The sequence below is a fragment of the Ambystoma mexicanum genome, chromosome 14 (genome assembly GCF_040938575.1).
Source record: "Ambystoma mexicanum isolate Mex_15411 chromosome 14, UKY_AmexF1_1, whole genome shotgun sequence".
Classification (NCBI taxonomy): domain Eukaryota; kingdom Metazoa; phylum Chordata; class Amphibia; order Caudata; family Ambystomatidae; genus Ambystoma; species Ambystoma mexicanum.
In genome coordinates this window covers 85162775-85175899 of record NC_090940.1, presented here as the reverse complement: position 1 = coordinate 85175899, position 13125 = coordinate 85162775, and the positions used below count along the sequence as shown (strand labels likewise).

The 13125-nt window shown below is 49.4% G+C and overlaps 1 protein-coding gene across 1 annotated transcript in view; it reads left to right on the top strand.

The window, feature by feature from the left end:
- Window positions 1-13125, top strand: part of FMN1 (formin 1) — a 1014107-nt gene that overhangs the window by 461003 nt on the left and 539979 nt on the right. The window contains exon 3 of the mRNA XM_069638563.1: window positions 11261-11439. Coding sequence (XP_069494664.1) covers window positions 11261-11439 — 179 coding nt within the window. The remainder of the gene's footprint in view (window positions 1-11260; window positions 11440-13125) is intronic.

Genomic DNA, 13125 nt, shown 5'->3' with positions numbered 1-13125 from the left:
AGGCTTTCGGCCAGGGGTCCCGTCCTTGGGTAAAAACTGGTTCTGATTCACTTTGCGGGGTTGTGCTCCCATTTGCTCTTGCTGGTGTCCCAGGATCTACTGGGGGATTTCCACTTGCTGTCCAGGTATCCGGTTGCTCCTTCCACAGTGTCTCCAGAACTTTCTGGAAGTTGGACACATTACGCGTCACTACAGCTGTCCCTGTGGCGGCTGTCAACATGTTGTGGTTGGCATCTTGTACAGTCCAGGGACGTGATTCGTATGTCAGTGTAATTCTCTTCTGGGGCGCTCTGGGGTTCATCAACACGTTATCCCCCGGCTGCAGTTCTGTGTTGTGCATGGCGAGCTTGACTCTCTTTCTCATTCTGCCTGGCTTGCCTCTCTTCCATGAGTGGTATGTTCGGGTCGGGGTAGACCCAGCTCAGGTGTAGCAGTAGTTTGGCTTGTATTGGCATTCCGAACATCAACGTCGCTGGGTTTACTCCAGTGGATCTGTGGGGGGTTGTCAGTGTACTTGCAGGAACCTATATGCTGCCGGCAGCCATGGCTGGTTGTGGTCTTTTGCAATTCTTATGGTTTTGTTTAGGGACCCCATGAAACGTTCCGCATCACTGTTTGCTTGTCGCCAGCATGGGATGATCTTCCTATGTTTGACACTCAGGTTGGTGAGCAATTGTTTGAGTTCCTGGCTGGTGAATGGTGGTCAATTGTCGCTCTTCAGTTTCCTGTGCAACCCATGTACGGAGAATACTGATGACTGACTCTGCGTTCATGGACTTGACGTGCTCCACTTTCGGGTATCTGCTGAACTCGTCAACTAGGACGAGGAGGTACCCCTCTCCTGCAATGGTACAAAAGTCCATGCTCACCGACTCCCACCTCGTGTGGCTCCTGGGCGCGCTTGTGATGGGTTCGGGTATCGTTAGTCTCCTCGAGGACTTGCAGGCCGCACAGGTTTCCACCAGTTCAGTCACGGGGTGCTGCATCTGTGGCATCCACATCCTTGATTTCAAGTATGCTTGGGTCTTCACTATGCCTTGATGACCTCCATGTGCTAGTTTTAGGGCCCTTTCTTCCAGTGTCTCCGGTAGAACGATTCAGTGTCCCTTCAACACAATGCCTTCTTCCGATATGGTGAGCTCATGGTGGATGCCAAATAGCGCCTGTAGCTTTTCTTGGGCTGCCGTGGTGCGTTGTGCTACTGCAGCCAAGTAGTGTCTCAGTCACCTGATTGTATGGTCTGTATGGTTCGTTGCAAACAGGTGTCTTCTTTTGTTTCATCCGCTATTTCCTGCAGTGTTAGAGCTCGTGGGCGTGCACCAGACGATCACGTGGCACACATGCTCCTCCATCTCGGCCACATGTTCCTCTACATGTCTGGTGGCTTGTCGTGGGTGGCGAGACAGGTAATCAGCCGGATTGTCTGCTCCGGCTCTATACGCGATGTCAATGTTAAACGGCTGTAGTTGGAGTATCCATTTTTGTAGCCGAGCTGGGGGGTTCATTGCTGATCCCCTGAAGATCGGTATCACTTTGGCCGGTTTCCCTAGTAGATACACTCTGAAATGACGGCAGCCCCACAGAATCGCCAGTGCCTCCTTCTCAATGTGGGCATAGTTTTGTTCTGTCTTTGTTAGTGCTCAACTGGCAAAAGCATTTGGGTAGACGCTTCATCTCTGTCCGCTTGTGTGAGTACTGCCCCCAGTCCTACTGGGCTGGCATCTACCAGGAGTTCTGTGGCCCGGTCGGTGTTGAAGAATGCCATTTTGGTGGTGCTGGATAGCGAATCTTTTATGTGTTGAAATGCTTTGCGGTGTTGTTCTGTCCATTCCCATTGCTTTTCCTTTTTCGTAAGCTCCCTCAGCGGCCCTGCAAGGGTGGCCAGGTCGGGTATAAACCTTGCACAGTATGTGGCCATACCCATGAAACTCCTCACCTCAGACACTGACGTTGGCTGTTGTACCTTTGATGTCACTGACTTTTAAGTGGAGCTCAAATTGTAGGAGCCATATCCCCCATCTGAGGGCTGCTCCCGTGGTATAGGGGTCAAATGGTTTCATGAAAGAAGTTTGACTGGTTTCTTGGCTCTGCGGTCGAGAAATGCTGTCCCTTCTCACAGCACAGCTGCTGCTTGCTCTGGACGGGTTAGTGTGTGGGCTCCTCATGTTGGCTCACCTCGCTGTGTTGGCATGGGCCTGCTGATCGCCAGTTGCGCACCTTTTCCTTGCGCGCTTCCTTCCCCTTCTGCTATGTCAGTGGCGGCACGTGTCCCTACGTGGTCGCTGTGATTGGGGCACAGCAATGTCCTCTGATGCCTGGGCGCCCCACTGTGTCTCCCTTATGGTTGCTGGGGAGCAGTGATATATGCAGTCATTGAGCCTCATTGGGCCCACTCTGGTATTCCTGATGTGGAATGTTGGGCAGGCAGCGGAGCGGAATTCGTGTTCCTGGGCCCTTCTAGGCCTACCTGATAGTTGTGGAGTGGAATGTTGGGCAGGCAGCAGAGCGGCACGTAGTTATCGTTGTTTGTGTTTTTTTTTCTTAATCTGACACGCGCGCAGTGTCGGACTCCTCGTCGCCAGTGTGATGCTTGGTTTCCCAACCTCCGGTGTGTTCTAGGAGGTCGGGTATCATTCATCCATCTCTGACCTCTTCCGCGCAAATCTTTATTACGCCTGTGTCACGTGACTCGGGTTTCCCCTTGCCCACGTGATCGGGTCCAACTCGGCTACACCACACCATTCATCTCCCCCAGGCAGGAGTTCAATATATAGTAATGCAGTGACACGTGACCCCGCAGTATTCGAGACCTCGCCAGCATAAGCTGACGGTCATCGGAAAGGCTGACAGTTTTCTGGAGTTCCGCTGGGCAGGCGCTCATAGCAGCCTACACCGGAGATGCCTGCTGCAAATCGGGGCAAGGCTGCCTTCCCCAGCGGCCATGCACGGCCGCCCCCTTAGCAAGCTTATCCACATGGTCCACGTGGTAGGGACAGGTCAGTTCCCTTGTCCTTCAGGATCAGCTCCTGCCAATCCCATCCTCGTTGCCAGTTATTCTGGGGCCGGCCAGTCCAGCCCCATCACAGTGAGGGTGCCCTGGGAGGCAGAGCGGCCATTGCACAGCCAGCAGCCGAGGGCTGCAATAACAGCTCTGAGAAAGGTAGTTTGGTTGCAACTGCTGAGTAGGAAGGCGCTCAGTCATTTTATTAACTTGGTCACATGGTGACCTGAAACAGGTGACTCATCACGAGCCCCGTGGCTCTGTGCTGACATCACAAAACCACCGTGACAGAGCCGCCTGATTCCAAGAAGCGGCATACAACTTTATGCACTTGACCCGTGGAGCCAATCGGGATCCTAAAGGAATTCCTTCATTACACCCGGGTTGAGGGCTGAGCCAAATGATACAAGCTAATCCCTGAGCGCAATCTCAGTCCCCACTGAATAGGATGACCAGATTAAAAAAGAAAAACGGGACAGGCCATATACATAGAAGTAGGTCTCCAGTAAACATACATGGGACTCTGATAAAACTGTAGTCCTACTTTTATGTCTCTGGCCTGTTGTGGGGGTGTGCTCACAGGCACACTCCTCTAATTGGACGAGAGCGGCCTGGGCGGGGAAGGGGGAGGAAATGGGGGCTTGAAAAGCATTCATGCCCCCATTTTGGCGCAGCGCTGGCAGAATTTCGCGATTTTGGAATTGGTGTCCGGGACAGGGTTCAAAAAATGTTAAAACTCCCGGTACCCCGGGACAGAGGGCGATTTTCCCAGACTGTCCTGGGAAAACCGGGACGTCTGGTCACCCTACCACTGGAGCACTCACATCAACACTTGGGAAACTCCAACACCTGGGCCAGTGTGGAGGCAGGCAGAGTCAAGTGAGGAGCAGAGAGCAGGCAGAGTCATGTGAGGAGCAGAGAGCAGGCAGAGTCATGTGAGGAGCAGAGAGCAGGCAGAGTCATGTGAGGAGCAGAGAGCAGAGAGCAGGCAGAGTCATGCGAGGAGCAGAGAGCAGGTAGAGTCATGCGAGGAGCAGGAAGAGTCAAGCGAGGAGCAGAGAGCAGGCAGAGTCATGTGAGGAGCAGAGAGCAGGAAGAGTCAAGTGAGAAGCAGAGAGCAGGCGGAGTCGTGAGGAGCAGAGAGCAGGAAGAGTCAAGTGAGGAGCAGAGAGCTGGAAGAGTCGAGTGAGAAGCAGAGAGCAGGAAGAGGCGATTGAGAAGCAGAGAGCAGGAAGAGTCAAGTGAGGAGCAGAGAGCAGGCAGAGTCAAGTGAGGAGCAGAGAGCAGGCAGAGTCATGTGAGGAGCAGAGAGCAGGTAGAGTCATGCGAGGAGCAGGAAGAGTCAAGCGAGGAGCAGAGAGCAGGCAGAGTCATGTGAGGAGCAGAGAGCAGGAAGAGTCAAGTGAGAAGCAGAGAGCAGGCGGAGTCGTGAGGAGCAGAGAGCAGGAAGAGTCAAGTGAGGAGCAGAGAGCAGGAAGAGTCGAGTGAGAAGCAGAGAGCAGGAAGAGGCGATTGAGAAGCAGAGAGCAGGAAGAGTCAAGTGAGGAGCAGAGAGCAGGCAGAGTCAAGTGAGGAGCAGAGAGCAGGCAGAGTCATGTGAGGAGCAGAGAGCAGGCAGAGTCATGTGAGGAGCAGAGAGCAGGTAGAGTCATGCGAGGAGCAGGAAGAGTCAAGCGAGGAGCAGAGAGCAGGCAGAGTCATGTGAGGAGCAGAGAGCAGGCAGAGTCATGTGAGGAGCAGAGAGCAGGAAGAGTCGAGTGAGAAGCAGAGAGCAGGAAGAGTCAAGTGAGGAGCAGAGAGCAGGCAGAGGCAAGTGAGGAGCAGAGAGCAGGAAGAGGCAATTGAGGAGCAGAGAGCAGGCAAAGTCAAGTGAGGAGCAGAGAGCAGGCAGAGGCAATTGAGGAGCAGAGAGCAGGCAAAGTCAAGTGAGGAGCAGAGAGCAGGCAGAGGCAATTAAGGAGCAGAGAGCAGGAAGAGGAGGATGAGATCAGCAGGACTGAGGAGAAGAGAAGAAGTTAGAAGGAAGAGTGGGAGCGAGACACCACCAGGAAAAAGGAGGGGGTGGGGGGACCAAGACAGGGAAAGAGTGTGTTGGAAAAAGAGAGTAGTCCTACTAAGATCCATCAGGAGGAGAATGTGCGGAACAGTGAGGTTAGAGACGTCTCTCTGGGAGGGCAAAAGGGACTCATGTGCTGGGCCCCCACATGGCTGCCTGATGGAAAGAAGTCAGTGCACGTTTTCTGCAAAACACAAATGACCCATGCCGCAATATTGTCTAGTGCGGTGCTGAAGCTGCAGCCTGGTGCCGGGCTGCTGTCAGATAAGTTCAGAATTAATCAATGAATCCTGTAATGCGTTCTGTGTTCACTGTAGCGCTTCGCTAGACCACTACTCCTGTAGAGATTTCATACTAACAGATTACCGCTTCAAAATTATTATTATTTATTCAGATTTGTAGAGCACACGTCAGCCCGGGGGCATCGTGGCACTTGTTAAAGACATATCTTGGTTACAAATAATACAATACAATACAAATAAAGCAATATTAAGAAGGAATACATTATTTACAGTGGGAAATATGGTATTTGTACAGTAGCAATGCAGCATATTTACATGGATTCGCAGGGGTCAGATTATTGTGCAAGGAAAGAGGTCTTCAGTTTCCTACGAGAAATCGGGAGCGATTTTTCCACCCTAATGTCTCCAGGGAGAGCGTTCCAGGTCTTGGCGGCAATGTAGGGGAAGCTTAGGCCACCGGCTTTGGCTTTTTTGATGTGTGGGATGCAGAGTAGGTTGGTGTATTGCGTTCTGGTGGGACGGGCGGAGGAGGGTTTGGAGATGGTCTCTGATAGGTAGGACGGGGCTGAGAATGAGAGGCATTTGTGGGTGAGGGTGAGGATTTTGAGTGTGATTCGTTCTTTAACCTGGAGCCATTGGGCTGAAAGTCTGGAATGGGAGATATGCTCTCTTCTTGGGATGCTGGCTAAGACTTGCTGACTAAAAGACTTGCAACATGATGTAATTGATTTGCTGTAATTGTTTCATATACATCCCTGTTAACCTTCTTCACTGTAACCCCACTGCCATTGTTTTTTTGTCCTAATCGCCTGATATTTTTGACCTGTAACCAGAAAGTTTTTTACTACAATACTGTAACCTACGCCGTGATACCTCTGGATTTGGGCATATAATCAAATGTAATAAATAAATAACACTTCTTTGGGGAATGGTCCATCATGTGCAATAACCACATTTGAACTGCATATAGATACCTTAGTGAGCACGATGATTCAGAAGATAGCTCATTGTGTTAACCACTTGTTTGCAGAGCTCTGCATTCCCATATAAGATAACCGTACCAAAACATTGATGACGTCACCACCTACTGTGCTACAAAACAGCACAACTGCACCAGAAAGCAGCAGTTATACAAAATTAATGTAGCATCATTATGGTGCAAGTCTGGACTTCAGTCCGTCCAAGCGAGAGTTGTAAAACCTTGGCACCTCACCCCCTCCCGCACCCCATGCCATAAAAAGCCTTAGGCGGGACAGGTGATTAGATAGGCATATTTTAAACTATGGAACCAAAGTGTTGAAGCTCATATCCTGGCTATGCTGCCGGACGATACTGTGATCTTGGACGAATCCGCGTATCTCACTGTATATCACTGTATCGTTTTCTGTGAAATTGTTTGCCTTTTCGCATTCTGGTGATAAATTTACCTTTAAAAGAATTTAGCGTTCTTTTCATGGAGGCTATTTGAGTGGAAGGACTCCTAAACAAGAGAAAGCAGACCAAACGTCACAGACCCCTGGCAAGCTTATTTTCATGTCTGCTTATTTCACACCAAAAGGGTTGAATTTTCCTACAATTTAAAACGTTCCTCACATCATGAAAAACAATCTGTAAGTCTCTGTCAAATGACTAGAAGCATGAGGCCTTATCAAAGTATCTTTTGTCGGCTGTATTTAAAGCCTTTAAGCAGAGCAGTAAACCCAGGTGACATATATTAGTCTCACATCAGTTACTTACATTTATGATGGAGAAAGGAAAGCTACAATCAGGCTTCTTCTGCATGTCACGTTTCTATGAGGATTTCTTTTTTAAAAGGTTTTGATTGTTTATCATATGATTATTGTTCTTTCCGGGCAATGTCTATTATTTCAGACCTGGCCCCCGGGGAGAGCGGGTAACGCGCAGGCCCCCTGGCGGTCTCGCTCTCTCCCTGCTTGCACCACCGGGGTCATCGCCCACCCTGCTTGGCCACAGTGCGGGCGGACTTGCTGCCAGGGCCACGGTCTTCATCTGGGCCGCTCTGCACACACGGCCCGGGGCTTCTCGTAATGACGAGCCACCTGGACTGGCCCCGGCTGGCCTTTAGCCCTCAGGCCGCACTCAGGTTCGTCCCCGGGCTGGGGCGTTATGTTCACCCGGGCCCCATCGCTCGCGCGGTACAGGGCTTTCATTCCTTCTGGACTGCCCGGTTGGCCACCAGGCGGGCTACTGCCTCTCAGGCTACGCTCGTGTCCTGGAGACCGCCCCGCACACACGGCCCCGGGTGGGGGCATTTTCATTCACCCAGGCCGCTCCACACACGCGGCCTCTGGCTGATTTTCAGGCCGGGCTGCAGTTGACAGACGCAGCCCAGCTCAGCAGGTTCAGAGATCCCTGGGGGGGCCGCTCGAGGCAGCGACCACCCCAGGCAGCATTAATCTTCCTTTTCTTTCTTTCTGTGCTCTTTCTCGTCCTAGCTTTCTCTATCTTCTGCAGCTGCCCCTCCTTTTTAATTGTCCCCTTTCAACATTTTACTTTTCTAGTCCAAACCATGTCTATCTCTTGGTAGAGGAGGCCTACCCATTGTCCTTCAGCCTCCTCAAGATTCCATGTACCCCCCCCACGGTGGGGGAGTATTTGTCCATTTTGTGAGGCTCCATTTTGTGAGGCTGCTAATGTGAGTTCATCGTCGATGCTGGGGTACATGCATATATGGCCCCTGATCTGTGTTTCCTCGTCCATATTTACAACCTGAATAACATCTGTGTGACTGCTATTGTTTAAATGCATATTTTACCTTTGATAGCACACAAGTGCCCTCATTGTGGGATGCGCTCGCCACAAGCTGGCCGCACTTTTTACCAATTGTCTTATTTATTCAATGTATTATTACTGTTATCCTATGTACTGCATTGCCCCCTCCCTCTTCCCCCTCCACTTTCCCTGTTCCCCCTCCCCCATGCACTTGCGCAATCTCAATGTCACATGGCCTAGTAAGATCGTTGTCTCTGTCTTCCCTCTGTTCCCCCTCCCTTGCCTCGTCGCACCTTGAAACACTTGTGTATAGGCGCGTTGCAAATGCCATATCATATCATATGCTAATTTTTGCTCTTGAAATTCCACTTGTTTATTATTCCGATTCCAGCAAAGATGATTGGCTATGTGGACTTGAAAGGAATCCCCATGCTTATTTTGATTGGCAACAATTCTAGCTATGAATGTCAATTGCGACAAAGGGTGCATGTGACCAAAGATTCTTGGATTCTTTTATTTATTTGGTTCAGGGAGCCCCAACATTTTGCTATGCTCGATCCCCCAAAATCCCTTTAAATGGCCCGACGTGAGTACCAACCCAGTATTGACCAAATCAAGAAGGACAACAGGCAGTAGGGGGGTTGAGAGGTAGAAGGTAGGATCGGGGGGGCCCACAGTTCTCAACCCTCCTTACGCCTGCTACTTTGCCTGCCAACTTGCACTACGGTGCACTATACTGCCCTTGTGAATGCTGTTTGACTGCCTGCAACTGTCTCATACTGCCCTTGTGAATGTATTTTGACTAACTGTAACTGTATCCTTGCCATTCATGTACCTATGTGCTGTAAAATATGCGCCCGGTTGCCCTCGGGCTGGTGCGCTATACAAATAAATAAAATACGAAATACAGTGGAGAGGTGTCAAAGTAGCTTGGCTAACACGATGGAAGCCTAGTTGACCATGGGCTTAGAGCTAATGAGGCACACACCAGAACATCAGGACCAGAGTAAGGCTAGCTGGTAGCCATAGGCCAGATCTGGTGGAAATGGCAAGTCCACAAACAACACTAGAGAACACTTGCAGAAGTGAGAGAGACTGAACCTAAGAGATAACTACCTAGAAATACAGTCGAGACCTACGGTGTAGTCCGGAGAAGTCAGTGGCCTCCTGACACTGGGAAGTGTTACCTGTGCACCATACCCTGCAATGAGGATCCCTAAATTGCAAAGGTCTATCACTGGATCTGTGAGTCGCTCTGTTGTGTTATTTCTTTTTCCTACAAATGTTTGCTGAACTTGAACCCAGGGTTGCAATCCTACCAGAGACCAACCCCCAGCTTTGTGAACATCCCCCCTGCATATGCCACTTCTACTTCCCTCACTGTTTTTTCAGAAGACGTGTTCAAAATTGGTTTCAGGTTTGCTCCCATTCTGGTTCTACAGCACAATTAAAACGGTGTTTTTTATCATAATACTTTCTCTCTAGGGCGTAGGTCTCTGTCTATCCTATTCACCGTGGTGCTGTGCTTTAAACAATGTTGTTTTGTAAATATGTTCATGAGTAGACAGACAGCAAGATTGAAGAGATTTTAGAACATTGTCTGTTTTAGTTTTTTTGCATTTGGGCCCCTAATGAAGACGTTATACATTATTTTACATGTCGAAACCAGTTGGGTCGTGCAATCTTGGAACACTGGGGAGAAGATGTCTATGTGAAGAATTAATATGCATCTATCTCCCCTCAAAAACTTTTATTACTGATGACAATCTGTTCAGTTTTTTTATCATGTGGTTTGAGTTTTGAGATGAGGATATGCGCATGGTGTAGAGTGACTGAGTGGTTGTGGCGTGCTTGTAATTTTGGTATGAAGTTGTTTTCATTCATTGATTGAAAGTACTTATTTACTGTCCCCTGTTTTGTAGAAAATACACTTGAATATATATGATTATTTCAATATATGATTATTTCAAATAAATCGTTTTTTTCGTAAATGTAGGCCCCCGGATCGTTTTCGCGCATACCACAATCCTATTCACCATAACAGCACACACAAAAGAGTTCATTTTTGGACTCTCAAATTAAGAGGAACTGCCAGAGTTTGGGTCTTGAATAATATTAAGAAACTTCTATCACTAGCCCCCTCACCAGCACCTTGCCATTTTATTCCTCCCATCATCCAGGAGGCATCTATAAACCCTTACATTTTTTTGGTACTCTCATTTTTTTAGACACCTCTTTGCCTCTTGATCTTTCTGTTTCTTTCCCTTACTACTTGTGTTAGTCAGCGTCCAGTCGAGTTTTCTTGTTTAATTTGTGTTCCGAAGCTAGCAGGATCGAAGACTGCAAGCACGCGTTGGAACGCGTGAAGTTCTAGGGCCTGGGGGACAATTTCAAGTTGTAATTAACTAGCCAGGCGTAAATGGTTATTTGCCATTTCAAGTTCTTTACATACACACAGCACACCATGTCTTACTCACAAAGAATCCAAAACCACTAGCTAGAGGGGAGTGCAAGTTTTGAGGCCTGGTAAAGGGTGTCTACTTTTAACGAGCTGTGTGGCTAAAAAGTGACTATATTAATCCTGCCTCTGTGTGGTGAAGCTCAGATAAACATAGGAATGTCCACCTTCCTGACCAGAATAGCATTTAATTCATTGGGATTCCAGCATAAGAATGTTTATTCACCACAAACCTTTTTTGGAAATCACTTAAAATAGTACCTGCTTTGAAATCTTTTTTGTTGAAGTGAGAAACAGTTAACTTATCTGCTGGTTAAGCATGGGTCTTTCCGGAGTCTTTGAAGCCTATATTGGGCCTTCATTTGTGGAATGCACACCAAAGCCGGCGTGGCTGGGGAGCTGCCAAAGTAGCGAAGAACGTGTGGCTTTTGTAACGTGGCAGACCTCAGAGGCGTTGCTAGGAGGGAACTGGGGGGGCTATAGCCCCGGGTCTTTTGGTTGTAGCCCTGGATAGAAGCTCAGTAGCAATAACCAAAAGGCTAGCTAGCCCCGAGTCTCGACAGTCCCGACATTAGCGTAGCCCCGGTTCTTTTCCAGACCTAGCAACACCCGTGGCAGACATCAGGGTTTTAATTGATTACTGCTCACGTTCCCCAAACGGTGCAAGAAACTAATTTACGGAATCTAGATCTGCCCCAGTTTGCACTTCCACTGTTGAAGGTGTGATGCCAGTTATTGCTATTTCTCAAGCATCATCATCTCTCTTCCAGGTGACTGTACACCGTCCCACGATGACCTTCTGGAAGAATCCATCCATGAAGTTTCCCAAGGAAGCGGGGAGCCGTTGTTACACTGGGACTACAGCGCACAGGACCCAGACCCTGGCATGGTCTGGGAGGAGGGAGAGCGGCTCCACAGAGAAGTGCTGCGTCTCACCCTCGATCTTGACGTGAGTCGGGATTCTGCTTTGGGAGACTTGTTTGGTTGAAAAGCCCCATTTGTGTGTGAATTTTATGCTGGAGTATGAATGATGGGATTGACCAATTCTCAAGTTATGCAAATGAGTGAAATGAAATTAGCTATCGATATTAGGCTCACATTTCATCATTTCATTTCAATATCGCTCGAGCACCACACTTAAGATGGCAGCAGCAATCGTATAGGGTTACATTCAAAGAAGAGGGTCAATGCAGCTCAGAAAGGGGAGGAAGGGGCTGGTGTATGCCAGTAATTGACAAAGCAACCCAGCCTGAGTGCACAATAGGGATACAGTAGGGTATGCCCATGTCTTCATGAAACACACATTGTGTTATACAAAAGATACTACACCAATTTTGGAGGTAAACAGGCTGCATTTTACTACAGAATAATTCTCAAAAATCCTGATGGGACCCCACGTGTCTTTTACATCAACCATAATCGGTTACCATGACGACCCTAGCAGCCCTGTTGACCCGCCAGCTGCCTGTTTGGCCACCTAGCTGTCTGAGCTGGCCCAGGGCTACTTGCAGAATCCAATGTCCATCCGGGCAGTCCATCACCCAAGCCTGGGCTACATTTCCACCCAATGGGCAACCCGAGACCGTCCATGCCGGTTTGGCCTATTGGACCCCACAACCCGGGTAACAAAATCATAGTTCATCTTAGTTCAACATTTTGGTCATGGTCCGAACATTTTCATAATCCATTGTGCAGGTCCCAGTCAACAGCACCAAAGAAATGCAACACTCAAATAAATTCACAGTATAATCACACACTCACATCTTCACAACAAAGTTGTACATGATCAATAACCCATTTCATAGCTATCAATAACGCTGCAACCATGAGGGGATGGGAGGGTGGGCTATGTTCATCTGAGGGGCGGGCGGCGGCGGCGGGAAAGAGGATGATGAAGTGGCTTTCCCCCTTACATATGCCACGGCCCCACCGCATGCAGGAAAGGCAGGTCCTCACCTTCCACTGCCGTGCCCCCTCCCCATAATACCCCATCCCCCAGGAAGCCACAGCAGAGCAGTAGTGAGATCAAAGGCCCCTGTCATGGCCCATGAGGCAGCCACTAATGGTGGCGCTCTTGTTGGGCCATGGCGGCGCCTCCATAGGGGTGCAATTGTATATGCCCATGTCTTCATGCAACACATACTGTATTATACACAAGATACTACATCCTTGTTGGAGGTAAACAGGCTGCATTTTATTACATAAAAATGTTCACAAATCCTGACTGAGACCCCACGTGTGTTTTACATCAACCGTAATCTGTTACCATGACCTTGACCCTAGACCCGCCAGCTGCCTGTTTGGCCACCTAGCTGTGTGAGCTGCCCCAAGGTTACTAGCAGAATCCAATGTCCTGCCGGACAGTCCAACGCCCAAGGCTGGGCTACATTTCCATCCAATGGGCAACCCGAGGGGCTTTCCCGACCGTCCACGCCGGTTTGGCTCTGTTCTCGCCAACCCAAGATTGTCCCAGGGGACTTGCCATTCCGCTGCAGACTGAAGCCATGCCCCCTCCTCAGTAAGTGGCTTGGAGCCTCCCCGCAGGGTGAAGCCCGCGGTAGAGTGCGCTGGTGTTTGGCCCCCACAGAGAAGAAGGAAAATGCTCCAAGATGGTTCTGAAGAAAAGGGTGAAAGT